This window comes from Tursiops truncatus, chromosome X (assembly GCF_011762595.2).
Source record: "Tursiops truncatus isolate mTurTru1 chromosome X, mTurTru1.mat.Y, whole genome shotgun sequence".
Lineage (NCBI taxonomy): Eukaryota > Metazoa > Chordata > Mammalia > Artiodactyla > Delphinidae > Tursiops > Tursiops truncatus.
In genome coordinates this window covers 57,622,509-57,642,250 of record NC_047055.1, presented here as the reverse complement: position 1 = coordinate 57,642,250, position 19,742 = coordinate 57,622,509, and the positions used below count along the sequence as shown (strand labels likewise).

The window sequence follows — 19,742 nt, the reverse complement described above, 5'->3', positions numbered from 1 at the left end:
TTAGTTTCCCTTTCAGTAAAATGCGGACAATACTTCAAATGAGGAAATGGAAATGAAAGTGTTAAGGATGATACAAAGGGCTGTAGATATAATGAGGTATCATTATATAGCGAGCTTGCCTGGCACTTGACAATTGAAGGTCATTTTAGCTCTATTAAAATATTCATAATTCAAAAGTATACACATAAAATAAGCCTTAAAACAAATTTCACTTACCGGATCCGTATTTAGCTTCTCCACTTTTTTTATGGTTTTTTCATAAATGACATTATTTCCTGGAAAGAAATGGCCTCCTCTTAGGAATGGTGACAGTGGTTCCTATAAAGACAGTAAAGACTGTGTTTTGCTTTGAAAGTTACCTTTTCAGAGGAATCTGAACTTAAGCAAATATGCATTCTCCAATAAAATCTGAGGTAGTGGCAGACTTTAGGAGGAAAGTGGAATGACATCCCAAAAAGGTTCTGAGAGATATAAGGATATAGTAATAAAAATAGTCCATTTTCTCAAACAGAGCAAAATGTATCTCCCACTACATTTTACTAAGCCTAACAGTGTTTTGGGGAAATTGGAAGAGTGGTAAAGATTTTTTTTCTGTTCCTAAGGCAAGATAAGTTTCCTCTGAGGTAGACAGGCATGAGGTCAACCTCATCTAAACTGCGTTCACTGGCAAGTTACTTTCTATGCCAAAGTATTATTAGAGAAATGCAAAATAAACATAATTCAGCACCACTGAGCCATAAAGTAGGTAGAACTGTATTAAAAATTTTTTTTCTTGGAACTCAATTTGGGTTCCCTTGAAGTGTACAATTCCTACTTGTGATTACAATCAAAGCTAAGGCTCTCAGTACAAAGTATGTTTTGAATACTGAGAACAGAGTAGAGGCTTTAAGAGCCACTGTATCTCCATATAATCAACTAAATTGATGTAGGATTATCCAAGTGCTTAGAAGTTGTCACCAATGTAATAATGGGTGGTGACATATCCAAGATCTGAAAGAAACCAGGAAGGGTTAATAAGAATCAGACCAGGAGTCCAAAATAAATGTACTGTGTATTATACTCCTCTCCTTTCTTTTGGTTTTCATATGACTTTTCACTTGTATAGGGAGAGTGAGGGTTATTTTGTTACAAACCACAAATTGCATTCATTTATTTTTGTAATGCAAGGGAACAGTAGAGAAGGGGATTGGCTAAACCTATTACCAGTTAATGTGCTTAGGACCATTTCAAAACCAACAAAATATGATAGCATTTTTGTAGTCTGCTATTGTAAAAACTGTTAGAACTGGACTAAAACACTGGTTGTTGAGAAAGCAAGACACTCTTGAACCCAAAGTATACACTTCTTGTATTCAAGTTTGGATAAAGGGTGCTTTAACTTAATGTTCCTGGGATACTTTGGTAAAACAAACATATAAGTGATTCATTTTGACTAGCTGATGAATTACCAAATCTAAAGATGGATATATATTTAAAAATTCCCCTAGAAACTATTTTGTGTTTGTTTTTGTAAAAAAAAGCCTCTTTGGTAATACATGTAACACATGTTTACATTCATGTAACATGTTTAAGAGCTTACTATTCACAATACACTTTGCTAAGTATTATAAGGCATGAAGCAAAGTTAGATTATTACTAGGAGCACTGAATATTGATCAGGGTTCAAACTGTAGCCAGCAGCCTATACTTGTAATATTCTCAAGCTAAGAATGGTATTTATATTTTTAAAGGATTGTAAGTAAAAAGAAGGAAGACCAAGACCCTATATTTCTAAAGGACTATAAGTAAAAAGAAAGAAGACCAAGACCCCATGTGGCCAACAAAGCCTAAAATATTTACTATATTGCCCTTTACAGGAAAAGTTTGCTAATCCCTAGTCTAGATGATATATGAACACAAATACCTATAATACAAGGGAGAAAGAGGCAAGGGCCAATAAAAAGTACAGAGAAATAACTTATGGGATGGAATTCAGAAGAAGAAAAACCAAGTTCCATTGGCAGTGCTTGGGTAGGTTACTTGGATCAGGTAGCATTTAAGAGAAGGTAAAGGTGGGCTTTAAATATAAGGAGGTGAAAGAAAATGGTATTTGAAGTGACGGAAACAAAGTCAAGACACCAAGGTTGGAAAAGTGTAAAGTTATATGTAGGGGTCATACTTGGCAGATGGAACTTGGTTCTGCAAGCAGTGAGATGCCTTTGAATGCTTTTAAACGGGGCTGTGATTTGAACATAGGTCTACTTCAAGAAGATTAATTGGGGAATGGAAAGAATACAGGTGAGGAGACCAGTTAGAAAATTATCCTAAATCAAGGACAGCACTTTTCAAAGAAGACTCCGAGGTCTTGAACCTGAGGAATCTACTATATGGTAAATGGGCTCAAAAACTAAAACAGTAAAAGTGGAGACACATGGAGTTTTCTGTGCTCCTGGTAAGAATCTAGGTCAGATTCATGTTTTTATTCCTCATAACACTTAGCAAAGTATATAGTGCATAGTAATCCCTTAAACATGTATTAACTTATGGCAAATAACTAGCAAAAGAACTCTTTTACAGCACACAGTTGAAAACACATGTCTGGAACTAAATGGGGATTTCATGGCTATTGTTCTAGATTTCAGAATCATATGTTTAGAAGTTCTAGTTAAAACCATGCAATTGCTGAAAAGGCAAATGAAGATCAAAGACAGAACTACAAATCTTCAGACATATGAGAATCATAAGAGAAAAATGTCATACAGTCAAGAGAAGAGAAGTTTTTAAGAAGCAATAGGAAGGTGAGTGAAGGTATAAATGCTTCAGGGAGGTCAACAGGTGAGAAATACAAAGTAGATTGGATTTGAACTACTATGAATCTATTGGATTTGACTACTAAAATTAATGGAAATAGGTATAATAAAAAAAATGTCTGGGTTAATAAAACCTATATTCAGTTCTGCCTCTATCACCTACGTGCTGTGGAAAGTTAGGTAAGTCATTTACCTTCTCTGAGGCTCAGTTCCTTTATCATAAGGATAGTAATGCAGGGTACTTTATGCCAAGCAAAATATGTATGTTAAAGTACCTTTAATCTGTCATGTAAATATATAAAAGGCATTGGTTTTGAATAATACAGTAATATAATATTTAAAATCAATACTGGTTTTAAAATAATTTATGAGAATCTTGTTAGAACTTTTCTAGGATATCGAGTTTAAAAATACACAAAAGTAAGCTTGTTGAGGACAGGAACTTTATCCATCTTAAATACCCCATAGTGAATGAACAGATGATTGGATGAGAAGGGACGATATGAACTTTTATATAAGGATATAAGCATCTTCTAATAGGGGAAAAAAATTTAACAAAAGCATGAAATTTTCTTCTCTATGAACTAAAATTCACTCTAAATGCTGAACCATTATTTTTTAAGAAGAAAAAGGACTTAGGTGCTAAGAGTATTAATTCTCCCTAAACTGTGTGTTGGACTTATTTTAGACGATCTACTGAAAGAAAAACTTCTAAATTTAGGGAACTATTATTTTCCCCAAATCTATAAGAAAGTAAAACCAAATATTAATATGAATAGATCACTCTGCATAAAACAGGTCAGCAAAATTAATCAAAAGTTTTAGATTTCTAACAAATGAGTTGCTAAACAGTTTCACTATTTGGTAGCTTATTTTATTTTTCTACCTGTACATTGGAATTGGTGCCAGACCCACCCTAAAATTTAACAGGTGTTTTCAAAGATGGCTGATCTTATAATTTAATTGTTACTTTTAGAACCTCTGGGAGTAGTTCTCACATCTAACAAAGTACATATTCCCCAGCATCCACTTTACTGTTTCCAGGCCATGAAAACTTGTTGGAGAACATTTTTTTAAAAAGATTTGCTGATGTGGTTCAGTACGAATTCAAGTTATCCAACTTTAAGAGGCCCTCCGACATTCATGGTCATACTTGTATTCACCAAGTTCTCTATAACTACTGTTAACAAAAAGTTTTTTTTCCTCAAAGCCCCATGCTCATGTTCGTTCATTCACCTTCTACTTACTGAGAAAACCAATATAATCTGTCCAATGAGATTCCTCCATTTTCCTCCCCATCTCAAAAATCTCTTCAGTTTCTGCTCGTTCCACTCATTATGGAATAACAGACCCCTCTTTTATCTGGAAGTCACTTCTCTGTCTGCACCTGGAATCCTATCCACTCGACTCTTCCAGAATTGTGTCCCCTTTCTTCCCTTTCTCTGCTGCATCGTAACTTTTCCTTACTACTAGTTATTTCCCTGTCTATAAATCTCTCAGATCTCCAAGATTCTGTGCTACTATCCCACCTCTCCTCCTTTGACCAATATCCTTTTTAGGAGAGTAATCCTCACTTATTTCCTCCACTTCGTGATCCAGTCACCCATTAACTTTTTGCATCTGGATTTTACCTCCACATGTATACCACAACTGCTCTCTCAAACATCACCATTGCTTTCTTAATGGTCAAACTCTATTTTCAAACCTCATCCTCCTTGGCCCTTTGGCCATTTGAGATGGTTGACCACCCCCTTTCTCTATTTGCTTCAGTTAGTCTGTGTTCACATCCCTCTCTGACCGCTCCTCTACCTGTGAAAGTGGTTCCTTCCTTCTGTTCCTTTAGAGTAGGCATTTTAGGTTCTGACCTCAACCCCTTCCATTACCCCTCAGTGATCTCACTCATTCCCACAGCTACAAAGATAACTTTAAGAGGAATAACTCCTATATCCTTATCACAAATGTGACCTTCCTCAAGTCACTTTTTAACTGCCTGTTGGGCATCTTCGCTGCCATGTGTCTCAAAGGCTACTGGTTCAAACAGATCTCAGTCTCCCCGTTTCCAAAACCAGCTTCTCCTCTCCCCTACTTCTTACTCCTTTTAATTGGGCTACCATGTTCCCTGTATCTCAAACTGAAAAGCTTAAGTCATATGTGACTTTTCTTCTTTTAACCCCAAATCCAATATAGGTTATCAAAACTTGTCAAAATTACCCCCAGAATAACTGTCAGAAAAGATAGAGAGTGACACATTTAGTCAGAAAACCTAAGCAAGTCACACTTATTTAAGCTTTTGTTTCCACATTAGTAAAATGGTACCAATAATGATGTTCATTTTAATATTTCCTTAAATACCACAATAAATCCTTTTCTGATTTCCCAAACAAATGTGTTATCTCCAGCCTCTGAACTTCAGTAAGACTTCATCTGTATTTCTCTTATGGCATCTATCATACACCTCATCATATATTTTACATAGCTGTTTGTGGACATAATCTTATTCCCCTTCCTGAGAGGAACTGTAAGCCCCTTTGATTCAGGAACCATGTCTTATTTCCTTTTATTTTCCAATTTGAAGGCTGTAGAGTGCCATTCTCAAAGTAGGAGTCTGTGAGTGGAAAATTAATGAAAATGACTAATATAAATTGGGTTATATCTACTGATTGAATAAAAATACTTCCCCATTTCTGAGTCATGTTATATACCAGAATGCATAAATCCCTTGACTAAAATGACAATAAATGGAAAATAAGGAAGATCAGGAGCAACCAAAAATAAAAAGGCTGAACAGAGTTAGGATATCATGAGAGAAGTGGATTGAGATCAGTTTAATTATGGGGAGAAGAAGTAAAGATTAGACAAACTGGAAGGTGAAAGAGGATAAAGTTGCCATTTAGGAGGCTCAGCTTATTATAAGTATTGTAATTTAGCCAGAATCTTCTCCTGAGGGAATTTAAAAGAACAAACAAAAAGCCATATACTTAGATAAATAAAATGTATCTGGACAGGATTTTCAAGCTGCTCTGCAAAACCAGTTAGATTATTTTTGTTTACAAAGCATGGGGATTGAAATTTGTTTTACCCCTCAATAATGTAGAGTTAAAAGCTGAAAATGTTAAAGTTAAAATGATCATTTTTCTTTAACCCTCTGCTGCATCTTCTCCCTGAGAAACTATTTGCTTCTTTGCAGTTGAACACAACCATAATGAGGCAGGCTCAGTGTTACAAATATGTTATGTACTTGCATACATAATTCTGATTTCTCTGCTTTTGTGATTACACTCTAGCTGGTGAGGATGGGGGAGAGAAGTGGTATGTGGGTGGGTCTCTGGATCCTAGTTCACCTACATCATCAATCATCCTTAATTCCCAAATGTTCCTCTCCCATATCTGCATTGTTCAATTTCAGTCCCAACTCTGCTGTTTTGTAACCGAATGGTTTGGGGTCAATTAAGAACTTCAGTTCCAAGAAGGTTGCAACCTTGTTTTGTTCACTAGTCAATCTCCAGTTCTTGGGGTAATTTTTGGTGCATAGTGGGCAATCGATAAAAATTCACTGAATAGGTGGGAGCTTCAACAAAAATTCAGATAGGTGGTAGTGGGCGGCCGGGCATGAAGGGGCAAAGCTGCCGGGTCCTTCATGGTGAAAGATTTGGGGGCATTTCTCTCTCCATTGTGTAGTTGATAGTTTGGGCAGTGAAGAGATGGCAGACAGTGTCAAAATTTTTCTACAGGACCTTGCCAGGGGAATCAAAGACTCCATCTGGGGAATTTGTACCATCTCAAAGCTAGATGGTCAAAGTCAACAGAAGAGAGAGGAGCAGCATCGAAGAAGGGCAAGCAGTGTCCTGGCTCAGAGGAGAGCCCAGAGTATAGAGAGGAAGCAAGACAGTGAACCACATATTGTTAGAATTTTTCAGTGCTGCACTTGGAATGGCGGAGTATTCTGGTTGTCTCCTCTTGTTTTATTGAGTGTTTATTCCTGTGCTTCAGTCAGCAGTGGGCCAAATTTTGGTGAACCATCACTCCCTCGGGATGTTTTGTTGTGGCTAGAATTCTTCCTCACGTCAATTTTCAGTACTCTTTGGGTGCTCCACGTTTGTGCTTAGCAAAGTTGTGAACGCAATCTGGTTTCAGGGTATAACTGATCTGGCATTCGAGGTATCAAGGATGAAGGCTCACCATTCGTTAGTTTCAGCAAAATAATTGCTGACATGCTCTTCAACCTATTGCTGCAGGCTCTTTTTCTCCTCCAGGGGATGTTTATGAGTCTCTTCCCCATCCATCTTGTTGGTCAACTGGTTAGTCTCCTGAACATGTCTCTTCTCTACTCGCTATACTGCTTCAAATATCATTGGTTCAATAAAGGAATTGAAATTCACCAACAGTTGTCAAACATAGAAAGAATTGGCCTTACTACTTTGCATTTGGTTTGCCCTCATCTTTCCTCAAAGCAATGCAGTACTCCTACGTTGTCAGTGCCTGCCTCTTCTCTATCCTCGTTCCTTTATTCATTATCAGTGTCTTCCCAATTGCACCTCTTCTCCTTGGTGGTTTTCTTAAGCAACAGATTCTTCTGCAAGACAGTCTACCTGCAGTCTGCCCTGAGTAGCTCAACTTCTGCAGAGAACTTCCCCTCACCTCACCCATGCCCTGCCAAGGCCACTGAGTCAACTGCCATCAAGAGGAGATGGGCGGGATTACAGGAGCACCATGGCAGCTCTTTTCCTTGTTCACCTCCCTGACCAGGGAAGGCAACAACTCTGCCAAGGGCCCTGTGCATATTCCGCTCTTTCTGAGAAATCGGGCATTTTTTGTTTAACATCTTTATTGGACTATAATTGCGTTACAATGGTGTCTTAGCTTCTGCTTTATAACAAAGTGAATCAGCTATACATATACATATATCCTCATATCTCTTCCCTCTTGCATCTCCCTCCCTCCCACCCTCCATATCACATCTCTCTAGGTGGTCACAAAGCACAAAGCTGATCTCCCTGTGCCATGCAGCTGCTTCCCACTAGCTATCTTTTTTATATTTGGTAATGTATATAAGTCCATGCCACTCTCTTTGACTCAGCTTACCATTCCCCCTCCCTGAGGCCTCAAGTCCGTTCTCTAGTAGGTTTGAGTATTTATTCCTGTCCTGTCCCTAAGTTCTTCATGACAATTTTTATTTTTTTTATTCCATATATATGTGTTAGGATACAGTATTTGTTATTCTCTTTCTGACTTACTTCACTCTGTATGACAGACTCTAGGCCCATCCACCTCACTACAAATAACTCAATTTTGTTTCTTTTTATAGTTGAGTAATAGTCCATCGTATATATGGGCCATATCTTCTTTATCCATTCACCTGTCGAAGGACACTTAGGTTGCTTCCATGTCCTGGCTATTGTAAATAGAGATGAAATGAACATGGTGGTACATGACTCTTTTTAAATTATGGTTTTCTCAGGGTATATGCCCAGTAGTGGGATTGCTGGGTCTTATGGTAGTTCTATTTTTAGTTTTTCAAGGACCTCCATACAGTTCTCAATAGTGGCTGTATCAACTTACATTCCCACCAAAAGTGCAAGAAGTTCCCTATTCTCCACACCCTCTCCAGCCTTTATTGCTAGTAGATTTTTTTGGTGATGGCCATTCTGAACAGTGAGAGGTGATATCTCATTGTAGTTTTGATTTGCATTTCTCGAATGATGAATGATGTTGAGCATTCTCTCATGTGTTTGTTCACAATCTTTATATCTTCTTTGGAGAAATGTCTACTTAGGTCTTCTGTCAATTTTTGGATTTGGTTGTTTGCTTTTTTGATATTGAACTGCTTGAGCTACTTGTACATTTTGGAGATTAATCCTTTATCAGTTGCTTCATTTGCAAATATTTTCTCCCATTCTGAGGGTTGTCTTTTGGTCTTGTTTATGGTTCCTTTGTTGTGCAAAAGCTTTGAAGTTTCATTAGGTCCCATTTGCTTAGTTTTGTTTTTATTTCCATTTCTCTAAGAGGTGGGTCAAAAAGGATCTTGCATTGATTTATGTCAGAGTGTTCTGCCAATGTTTTCCTCTAAGAGTTTGATAGTATCTGGCCTTACATTTAGGTATTTAATTCATTTTGAGTTTATTTTTGTGTATGGTGTTAGGGAGTGTTCTAATTTCATACTTTACATGTACCTGTCCAGTTTTCCCAGCACCACTTATTGAAGAGGTTGTCTTTTCTCTGCTGTATATTCTTGACTCCTTTATCAAAGATAAGGTGACCATATGTGCATGGGTTTATCTCTGGGCCTTCTATCCTGTTCTGTTGATCAATATTTCTGCTTTTCTGCCAGTACCATACTGTCTTCATTGCTGTAGCTTTGCAGTATAGTGTGAAGTCAGGGAGTCTGATTCCTCCAGCTCTGTTTCTCTTTCTCAAGATTGCTTTTGCTATTCGGGGTCTTTTGTGTCTCCATACAAATTGTGAAAATTTTTGTTCTTGTTCTGTGAAAAATGCCATTGGTAGTTTGATAGGGATTGCATTGAATCTGTAGATTGCTTTGGGTAGTAGAGTCATTTTCACAATGTTGATTCTTCCAATCTAAGAACATGGTATATCTCTCCATCTGTTTGTATTATCTTTAATTTCTTTCATCAGTGTCTTAATGTTTTATGCATACAGGTCTTTTGTCTCCTTAGGTAGGTGTATTCGTAGATAACTTATTCTTTTTCTTGCAATGGTAAATGGGACTGTTTTCTTAATTTCACTTTCCGATTTTTCATCATTAGTGTATAGGAATGCCAGAGATATCTGTGCATTAATTTTGTACCCTGCTACTTTATCAAATTCATTGATTAGCTCTATTAGTTTTCTGGTAGCATCTTTAGGGCTCTCTATGTATAGTATCATGTCATCTGCAAACGTGACAGCTTTACATCTTTTCCGATTTGGATTCCTTTTATTTCTTTTTCTTCTCCGATTGCTGTGGCTAAAACTTCCAAACCCATGTTGAATAATAATAGTCATAGTGGGCAAACTCGTCTTGTTCCTGATCTTAGTGGAAACGGTTTCAGTTTTTCACCATTGAGGATGATGTTGGCTATGGGTTTGTCTTATATATGGCATTTATTATGTTGAGGAAAGTTCCCTCTAAGCCTAGTTTCTGGAGGGTTTTTATCATAAATGGGTGTTGAATTTTGTCATAAGCTCTCTCTGCATCTATTGAGATGATCTTATGACTTTTCTCCTTCAATTTGTTAATATGGTGTATCACATTGATTGATTGGCATATATTGATAGTCCTTGCATTCCTGGGATAAACCCCACTTGATCATGGTGTATGATCCGTTTAAAGTGCTGTTGGATTCTGTTTACTAGTATTTTGTTGAGGATTTTTGCATCTATATTCCTCAATGATATTGGCCTGTAGTTTTCTTTCTTTTTGACATCTTTGTCTGCTTTTGGTATCAAGGTGATGGTGGCCTCATAGAATGAGTTTGGGAGTGTTCCTCCCTCTGCTATATTTTGGAAGAGTTTGAGGATAGGTGTTAACTCTTCTCTAAATGTTTGATAGAATTCCCCTGTGAAGCCATCTGGTCCTGGGCTTTTTTTTTGTTGGAAGATTTTTAATCACAGTTTCAATTTCCTTACTTATGCTTGCTCTGTTCATATTTTCTATATCTTCCTGGTTCGGTCTTGGAGGGTTATACCTTTCTAAGAATTTGTCCATTTCTTCCAGGTTGTCCATTTCATTGGCATACAGTTGCTTGTAGTAATCTCTCATGATCATTTGTATTTCTGCAATGTCAGTTGTTACTTCTCATTTTTCATTTCTAATTCTATTGATTTGAGTCTTCTCCCTTTTTTTGCTGAGTCTGGCTAATGGTTTATCAATTTTGTTTATCTTCTCAAGAAACCAGCTTTTAGTCTTATTGATCTTTGCTATTGTTTTCTTTGTTTCTATTTCATTTATTTCTGCTCTGATATTTATGATTTCCTTCCTTCTGCTAAATTTGGAGGTTTTTTCTTCCTCTTTTTATAATTGTTTTAGGTGTAAGGTTATGTTGTTTATTTGAGATGTTTCTTCTTTCTTAAGGTAGGATTGTAATGCTAAAAACTTCCCTCTTATAACTTATAACTCTTATAACTGCATTTGCTGCATCCCATAAGTTTTGGGTCATCATGTTTTCACTGTCATATGTTTGTAGGTAGTTTTTGATTTCCTGTTTGATTTCTTCAGTGATCTCTTGGTTATTTAGTAGTGTATTGTTTAGCCTCCATGTGTTTGTATTTTTTACAGATTTTCCTGTAACTGATATATACTCTCATAGTGTTGTGGTCAGAAAAGATACGTGATTATGATTTCAATTTTCTTAAATTCACCAAGGCTTGACTTGTGACCCAAGATATGATCTATCCTGGAGAGTGTTCCATGAGCACTTGCGAAAAATGTGTATACTGTGGTTTTTGGATGGAATATTCTATAAATATCAGTGAAGTCCATCTTGTTTAATGTATCATTTAAAGCTTGTGTTTCCTTATTTATTTTTATTTTGGATGATCTGCCCATTGCTGAAAGTGGGGTGTAAAAGTCCCCTACTATGATTGTTACTGTCGATTTCCCCTTTTATGGCTGTTAGTATTTGCATTATGTATTGAGGTGCTCCTATGTTGGGTACATAAATATTTACAATTCTTATATCTTCTTCTTGGATTCATCCCTTGATCATTATGTAGTGTCCTTTCTGTCTTGTAATAGTCTTTGTTTTAAAGTCTATTTTGTCTGATACAAGAAATGCTACTCCAGCTTTCTTTGAGTTCAATTTGCTTAGAATATCTTTTTCTATCCCCTCACTTTGAGTCTGTATGCATCCCCAGGTCTGAAGTGAGGCTTTTTGTACACAGCATATGTACGGGTCTTGTTTTTGTTTCCATTCAGCCAGTCTATATCTTTTGGTTAGAGCACTTAGTCCATTTACATTTAAGGTAATTATCGATATGTATGTTCCTATTCCCATTTTCTTAATTGTTTTGGGATTATTATTGTAGGTCTTTTCCTTCTCTTGTGCTTCCTGCCTAGAGAAATTCCTTTAGCATTTCTTGTAACGCTGGTTTGGTGGTGCTGAATTCTCTTAGCTTTAGCTTGTCTTTAAAGGTTTTAATTTCTCCTTCAAATCTGAACCAAATCCTTCCTGGTAGAGTAGTGTTGGTTATAGATTTTTCCATTTCATCACTTTAATATGTCCTGCCACTCCCTTCTGGCTTGCAGGGTTTCTGATGAAATATCAGCTGTTAACCTTATGGGGATTCCCTTGTATGTTATTTGTTGTTTCTCCCTTGCTGCTTTTAATACTTTTTCTTTGTGTTTAGTTTTTGATAGTTTGATTAATATGTGTCTTAGCATCTTTCTCCTTGGATTTATCCTGCATGGGACTCTGTGCTTCCTGGACTTGATTGACTATTTCCTTTCCAATATTAGGGAAGTTTTCAACTATAATCTCTACAAATATTTTCTCAGTCCCTTTCTTTTTCTATTCTTCTATGACCCCTATAATTCTCATGTTTGTGCATTTAATGTTGTCCCAGATGTCTCTGAGACTGTCCTCAATTCTTTTCATTCTTTTTTGTTTATTCTTCTCTGCAGTATTTAATTCCACTCTTTCATCTTCCAGGTCACTTATCCATTCTTCTGCCTCAGTTATTCCGCTATTAATCCTTTGTAGAGAATTTTTATTTTCTTTTATTGTGTTGTTCATCATTGTTTGCTCTTTAGTTCTTCTAGGTCCTTGTTAAACGTTTCCTGTACTGTCTTCATTCTATTTCCAAGATGTTGGATTATCTTACTATCATTATTCTGAATTCTTTTTAAGGTAGACTTCCCATTTCCTCTTCATTTGTTTGGTCTGGTTTGTTTTTCCCTTGCTCCATCATCTGCTGTGTTTTTCTCTGTCTTCTCATTTTGCTTAACTTACTGTGTTTGGGTCTCCTTTTCACAGGCTGCAGGTTCATAGTTCCCATTGTTTTTGGTGTCTGCCCTAAGTGGCTAAGGTTTGTTCAGTGGGTTGTGTAGGCTTCCTGGTCAAAGGGACTAGTGCCTGTGTTCTGGTGGATGAGGCTAGATCTTGTCTCTGTGGTGGGTAGGTCCATGTCTGGTGGTGTGTTTTAGGATGTTTGTGACCTTATTATGATTTTAGGCAGCCTCTCTGCTAATGAGTGTTATGTTCCTGTCTTGCTAGTTGTTTGTCATAGGGTGTCCAGCACTGTAGCTTGCTGGTCGTTGAGTGGAGTTGGGTGTTGATGTTGAGGTGGAGATCTCTGGGAGATATTTGTTGTTTGATATTACATGGAGCTGGATGGTCTCTGGTGGACTAATGTCCTGAACTTGGCTCTCCCACCTCAGAGGCACAGCCTGACAACTGGCCGGTGCACAAATAGCCTGTTATCCACACAGCTCAGAATAAAAGTGAGAAAAAAAGAAATAAAGAAAAAGATAAAATAAATAATATAAAATAAAATGAAATAAAATTAAGTTATAAAAGTTAAAAATAATTATTAAAAAATTTTTAAATAAAAAGAAAGAAGAGAGCAACCAAACCAAAAAAAAAAAAAAAAAATCTACCAATGATAACAAGTGCTAAAAGCTATACTAAAAAAAAGAAAAACAAAAACAGACAGAACCCTAGGACAAATGGTAAAAGCAAAGCTATACAGACAAAATCACACACATAAGCATACATATGCACACTTGCAAAAAGAGAAAAAGGGAAAAAAATATACATATCTTTGCTCCCAAAGTCCACCTCCTCAATTTGTGATGATTCATTATCTATTCAGGTATTCCAAAGATGCAGGATAGATCACATTGCTGGTGGAGATTTAATTTGCTGCTCCTGAGGCTGCTGGAAGAGATTTCCCTTTCTCTTCTTTGTTCACACAGCTCCTGGGGTTCAGCTTTGGATTTGGCCCCGCCTCTGCATGTAGGCCACCTGAGGGCGTCTATTCTTCACTCAGACAAGACAGGGTTAAAGGAGCAGCTGATTCGGGGGCTCTGGCTCTTTCAGGCAGGGAGAGGGAGGGATATGGGAATGTGGGGGAGCCTGTGGCAGCAGAGGCCAGCATGACATTACAACAGCCTGAGGTGAGCCATGTGCTCTCCTATGGAAGATGTCCCTGGATTCTGGGACCCTGGCAGTGGCAGGCTGCACAGGCTCCCAGGAGGGGAGGTGTGGATAGTGACCTGTGCTTGCACACAGGCTTCTTGGTGGCTTCAGCAGCAGCCTTGGCATCCCACACCCTTCTCCGGGGTCTGTGCTGATAGCTGCACCTCGCGCCTGTCTCTGGAGCTCAGTTAAGCAGCGCTCTGTATCCCCTCTCCTTGCTCACCACAAAACAAAGAGGCAAGAAAAATTCTCTTGCCTCTTTGGCAGCTCCAGACTTTTTCCAGGACTCCCTCCAAGTTAGCTGTGGCACACTAGCCCACTTCAGGCTGTGTTCATGCAGCAAACCCCAGTCCTCTCCCTGGTATCTGACCTCCACAGCCCAAGCCTCAGCTCACAGCCCCTGCCCGCTCCAGGGGGTGAGCAGACAAGCCTCTTGGGCTGGTGAGTCCTGGTTGGTACCAATCCTCTGTGCAGGGATCTCTCTTCTTTGCCCTCTGCACCCTGTTGCTGCTCTCTCCTCTGTGGTTCCAAAGCTTCCCCCCTCTGCCACCCAGTCTCCACCTGCAAAGGGGCTTCTTAGTGTGTGGAAACCTTTTCTCATTCACATCTCCTTCCCAGACGTGCAGGTCCTATCCCTATTGTTTTGTCTGTTTTTTCTTTTTCCCTACCCAGGTATGTGGGGAGTTTCTTGCCTTTTGGGAAGTCTGAGGTCTTCTGCCAGCGTTCAGCAGGTGTTCTGTAGGGGTTGTTCCACATGTAGATGTATTTCTGATGTATTTGTGGGGTGGAAGGTTATCTCCATGTCCTACTCTTCTGCCATTTTCAGGAATCGGGATTTTTGTCTCCAGTGCAGGTAAGGCAGAATCTTCCTGACATCAGTATGGATTTTAAACACCAGTGAGTATGAAAGGACCACAGGTTTTTCTGCAGTTCTTTTCTAGCATTTGCCAGCCCCCATGCCTAGACTGATTTGAATTTCTCCCTGTGCCATTTATCTTCCCACTTCCCCTTCCTGCCTTCCACCACCCTTTGATGAATGGGTTTTTGTAATTCTAGCTGTTGTATTTTGTGGACTTGTGATTTTTGTTTTTCTGTGAAGTACATATATTGGATGTGGGAGGTAAAGGAGGCTCTGCTGCTCCTGGTCACTCCCTTTATAGCCATCACTGTCTTGTTTCTTGTAACTCAGGTTACATTTGTTCTCTTGCTGCACTACAAGGAAAACAAGCCTGAAGAGATGGAACAGGAGTTAAGACCTCACAGCTAGATCCTCACAGCTAGATCTGCTGGGTTTTGAGAAGTGATTTTCTTTCTTCCCCTTCTAGCGGAAAAAGATTTTTTCACGGGTACATTTAACGTGCCCCCAACTATAGGGAGGTACCAATTTTGTACAAGTGCCATTGCAACACAGAATGCTCAGAGAACCTGAACTTTTAAACTCTGGAGGTCTGAACTTTACTGTTGGCCACTGATGGGTCTTTCTGGTATTGCAAAGGATATTGGGTGCTGCAAATAGGAACTGAAATGGTAAACTTATTAAACCCATTCAACCTGAGGGAAAAAAATTCACTGAATAAATGATAACTTCTCTGTGCTGCTGTTTTCTCACTTTTTTAGAACTAAATGAGATAAAATATGTAAATTGCCTAGCATGGAGTGTATATCCAATAAGTATTAATTCTTCCATTTCCTCATTAACTAAAGAATAAGAATGCATCCAAAGTCACATAAGAATCACTTGCAAAGAAGGCTGGAATTCAAATGATTCGATATTTAAAATCTCTCCATGGATATATCTTAGGCAAACACAATACTTCTCACATCGCGAAAAAAAAGTGCTATCTAGAACTAATTCTTTGAGAGCCAGGGATGTCAAGTGTAATATGAATTCAAATATGCATATTCCCCAGTTTATTTGTGAAAGGAAGAAAAAGAGAATGAGAGGAAAAAGGGGAAAGCATAAAGTGATTGGCTAAGTTGTAGAAAGAGGCACAGTCTCATCTCCGAGGCCTTCCTCATGTCTCCCTTCCCCCACGCACATTTTTCAGATTTTTTGCTTAAACATTTGATTCTGCAAAAGGAGCAAGCAGCTGCTTTACTATAATCACATTCTCTCTTGATTTTTACATAGATGTATGAAAACTCAAAGAAATGTCCAAAACAATCAACCCCTCCAACACAGAGCTTGTAAGCTCATAGGTTCACACATGCGCATGTGCACAACTGACAGCCTCTCTAGCTAAAGAGACATGAGACGATAATTTTTAAATGAATAAAGAAAAAAGATGGGAGATAGATAGATACAAGCAGAAGTATAGTATTAATATATACTTCCCACTCAACTAGACTAGTACCAAGTGTGTTACCCTAATTTAACCCTTTGTTTTCCACAGCTGAAGAAAATGATCAGTTTTATTTTTGAGAGAGAGAACTGTTTCCTGCAGTAGTAGAAAAATAAAATAAAGAGAAAAGCAAAGAATTGTGGTATTATCCGGGGCACAGTTTCTATTTGTGAAACTTTTGTCCTTATAACCCCATAGAAGAACCTCCTTTTGCAGCTAAAGTAAGGCCGTGTGTGTGTGTGTGTGTGTGTGTGTGTATGTGTTGAGGAAGGCTTATTACTATGGGAAAAATATTTTTCTTAATTTTCTCCTCAAAATGAGTCAAAGAATAATATCCTAGTTTGTATAATATAAAGTTAAATATCTTTGTAGAAAATATAATAATGTAATTTTCAAAAGACCTCATTTCTAGGCACAAAAGTTCATACACTGTAGGAAACAAAGGCATGGAGGCATTTTTGAACTTTTGACTTTTCATTTTCTTCTTCCTAGCCCATATCTCAATGGCAAATCTAAATAGACTAAAGACTCCAACTGCCGATGCAACAGGTGATAGTTTTATATGAAGCCTGTGAAAGAACTTTGTCCCTTTTTTCTTTGGTTCAAAGTGCACAAAGGGTGGTGCTATAGAAGCAGAAAGACTTTATAACCCAACAATTTCCATGTTACTTGGAACTGTTGCATCTCTGAGGCACATGGTTGTCTGGAGCTAAAGATGACTTTGTTAATATTAATAATCAGAAAGTAACTTTATAACGAAGAACTCCAACAGTCTGATATTAGGAATCTAGTAGCTGACTCACCCTTCTTGTTTAAGCTATCAACTTCTGAGGAATTACTAGGTTGTGACAAGAGTTTGCATGATATAGCTTACCTGTTCAGGATTTTGCACTACATATTGCCTAATAGTGGTCTGCGGATATGTAGTGACTTTCACTGTTGGAGAATGGAGTTCCTGTGAAGAAAAGATAAAAGCTGCATATAATCATAGTTATTTAGTGACCTTGCAGCCAGAATAATAGGGAGCAATTTTCAGAGTGAAATTTTAAAAACCATTTACATAAATGATGACATATGAATTTATGTTTTGGTTAATTTCAGTCTGAAAAACATACATGAAGGAGTGTGTTTATGGGCTCAGCACCATGCTAGGTATTTCTATTATACTCATTGCATAGTAATTCATCACACATTCCAAACTATATTTGATGAGAGTTTCAAAATATTTGTTTCATTGTAAATGCCCCCACATGATTAGAAGAAAATATAGCTTAATATTTATTAATCAGAGTTTCTGTTTGGAAAGGACATCCTATATTTTAAAAAATGAAAGGAGACGCAAAGAGAAAACTGTGTGTGTGTACACTTAAACATTTAAATCTTCAGTGTGGTGGTGGGCGAGGGCCATAAATAATGTTAAAAGGGAGACAAAACACAAGAACAAAGTCATTTGTAAATTTTGGATGGAAAAAGAGTGGTATCATTAATATAAAGAGAGTTTTATACCTCGGTGAGAAAAAAAATCTTCACACTAATAGAAAAATGAGCAAACGGTATGAAAGCAGAAAAGAAGAAAAGCAAACGATTAACAAACAACAAAAATTATTCAAACAAACTAAGAATCAAGTAAACATAACAAAAGAATACCATATTTTAACTGAGAAAATGTTAAAATAATAATGCTGATGAGGGCACAGTAGGAGGAGCATTTTCCTGTGGAGAGGGGAAAGATTAAATAATCATGCATAAGCTGAAATATGTAGCCATCGAAATAATGATCTTGATAATACAAATTTACATTAAAAACTCATAACATTATGTAAGATTAAATGAGAATGAAGATATAAAACTGCATATATGGTATGATCTTAATTTTTTATTTGAATGGAAGAAAACACAACAAAATGCTAAGAGTACCATCTCTGGGTAGGGGATGGGTCATGAGTGAATTTTATTTTTTCTTCTTTATGTTCTTTTGTATTTCCAAATTTTCTAGAAAAAACATTTTTTGTCAGAAGTAAAATTTACAGCAAACTTAATTATAGAGCCATTTATTATGAAAAATAACAGTAAATACAATTTTATGACTGGATTTCAGTGTAGTGAACAGCTCTGTGATTTAAGTAGACTTACTTTTCTGAGCTAATCCTATCTTGGTGGTCCATCCCATGGGGCTCCACTTTTAACTCAGTTGTAACCTTTATTCCACTGTCCTATATTTTGTTAGTGTGTGACCCATGTTAGTCTGAGGTCTTTGGGAGTAGTGATTGGTTCCTATTCACCTTTGTGCAATATTTGGTACACACTTGGCAGTCAGCAAATGTTTGCTGAATAAATGCATGACTCTAACTGACCTAGCTCTAGGCCAGGCCGAATTGGTACATGGTAGGCAAACTTTTCTTTGATAATCTTACTTGTTCTGCATAATATCACCTTTTCCTCACTGTACCCCAGGTCTAGAGACCAGCTTTTGTCCATTTGTCCCTTCACTATTCAAGTTCACATCGTGACACTTCAGTCTGGGCAGGCATGTTTTCTCAGAACAGTATCTTTCTCCCTCCTATCTTCCAAATCCTGCAGCCTTTATACTCCCCTCCTGTGTACTAACAAACTTAAGATGTCATATGGTTTATTTACTCAGAATTTACTTTTTAATATGTGGGACTAGCTCATTAAACACATATTTGTTAATATGGTATTTAATTATTATTACAGGTACCTACCTTTTGGAGATATAATGTGTACACTCAAAAATAATCTTAAAAGTGGGATTATTAGGTCACAAAGGTTAAGGGAACTTGAACTTGTGTTTCTTTCAAATCATGCACCTTGGAGAAGGGCTAGTTCTGACCCTGCAAGTTATTCTCTCTGGATATAAATGTACAGTATTATCATTCACAAAGCCACGTCCTCACTCAATCCAAGATCTAGGTACTTCATTTCTGCTCAGATCAAAGACCCTTAAAATATACATAATCAGTGGGAGATCCTTGGAGAAAAATAAACTGCACTCAAACAAAAGCCATCAGATTGAGTAGATAATGAAATTGAAAAACCTCAATCCACAGCACTTGCTTCACATTCCTATAATGGGCTGAGCTGACTTTCATATGTAAGGCTCTCCTTTCCAGTTTTATGTTCCTGAATTTTTGTGAATGTATAAAGTTTTATGAGGGCCTAAAGATCACTTAAACAGACAAGCAAGGTTTACACAAAAAGAAAGTAATCTGATCTAACCCATATCTTATTTTACCTGTTCAATATTTGGGGTTATATGTACAGTGCTTGGGGCACAAGTAGATATTTTCAGAGTTGTAGAATGAAGTTCCTGTTGATAGAAACAAAAGGGGGTTCAGAAACTGTTACTGAGCAGTGTCATTTAAATGTCTTAGGTTCTTGGGCTTCCCTGGTGGTGCAGTGGTTGAGAGTCTGCCTGCTGATGCAGGGGACACGGGTTCGTGCCCCGGTCCGGGAAG

The 19,742-nt window shown here is 37.6% G+C and overlaps 1 protein-coding gene and 1 pseudogene across 6 annotated transcripts in view; one reads left to right on the top strand and one right to left on the bottom strand.

Annotated features, from left to right (window-relative positions):
* The window catches only part of POF1B (POF1B actin binding protein), a 102,943-nt gene that overhangs the window by 64,115 nt on the left and 19,086 nt on the right, over positions 1-19,742 (bottom strand). For 2 of the 6 annotated variants that reach the window (XM_033849926.2, XM_033849924.2), the window contains exons 2-5: positions 19,520-19,594; positions 17,141-17,221; positions 14,617-14,793; positions 217-318 (exon numbers count right to left, since the gene is read on the bottom strand). In XM_033849926.2, coding sequence (XP_033705817.1) covers positions 217-318; positions 14,617-14,793; positions 17,141-17,221; positions 19,520-19,594 — 435 coding nt within the window. The remainder of the gene's footprint in view (positions 1-216; positions 319-14,616; positions 14,794-17,140; positions 17,222-19,519; positions 19,595-19,742) is intronic. The other 4 variants (XM_033849925.2, XM_073798990.1, XM_033849927.2 and 1 more) reach the window with 4 other exon arrangements.
* Positions 6,476-7,531, top strand: LOC109549481 (etoposide-induced protein 2.4 homolog pseudogene; annotated as a pseudogene).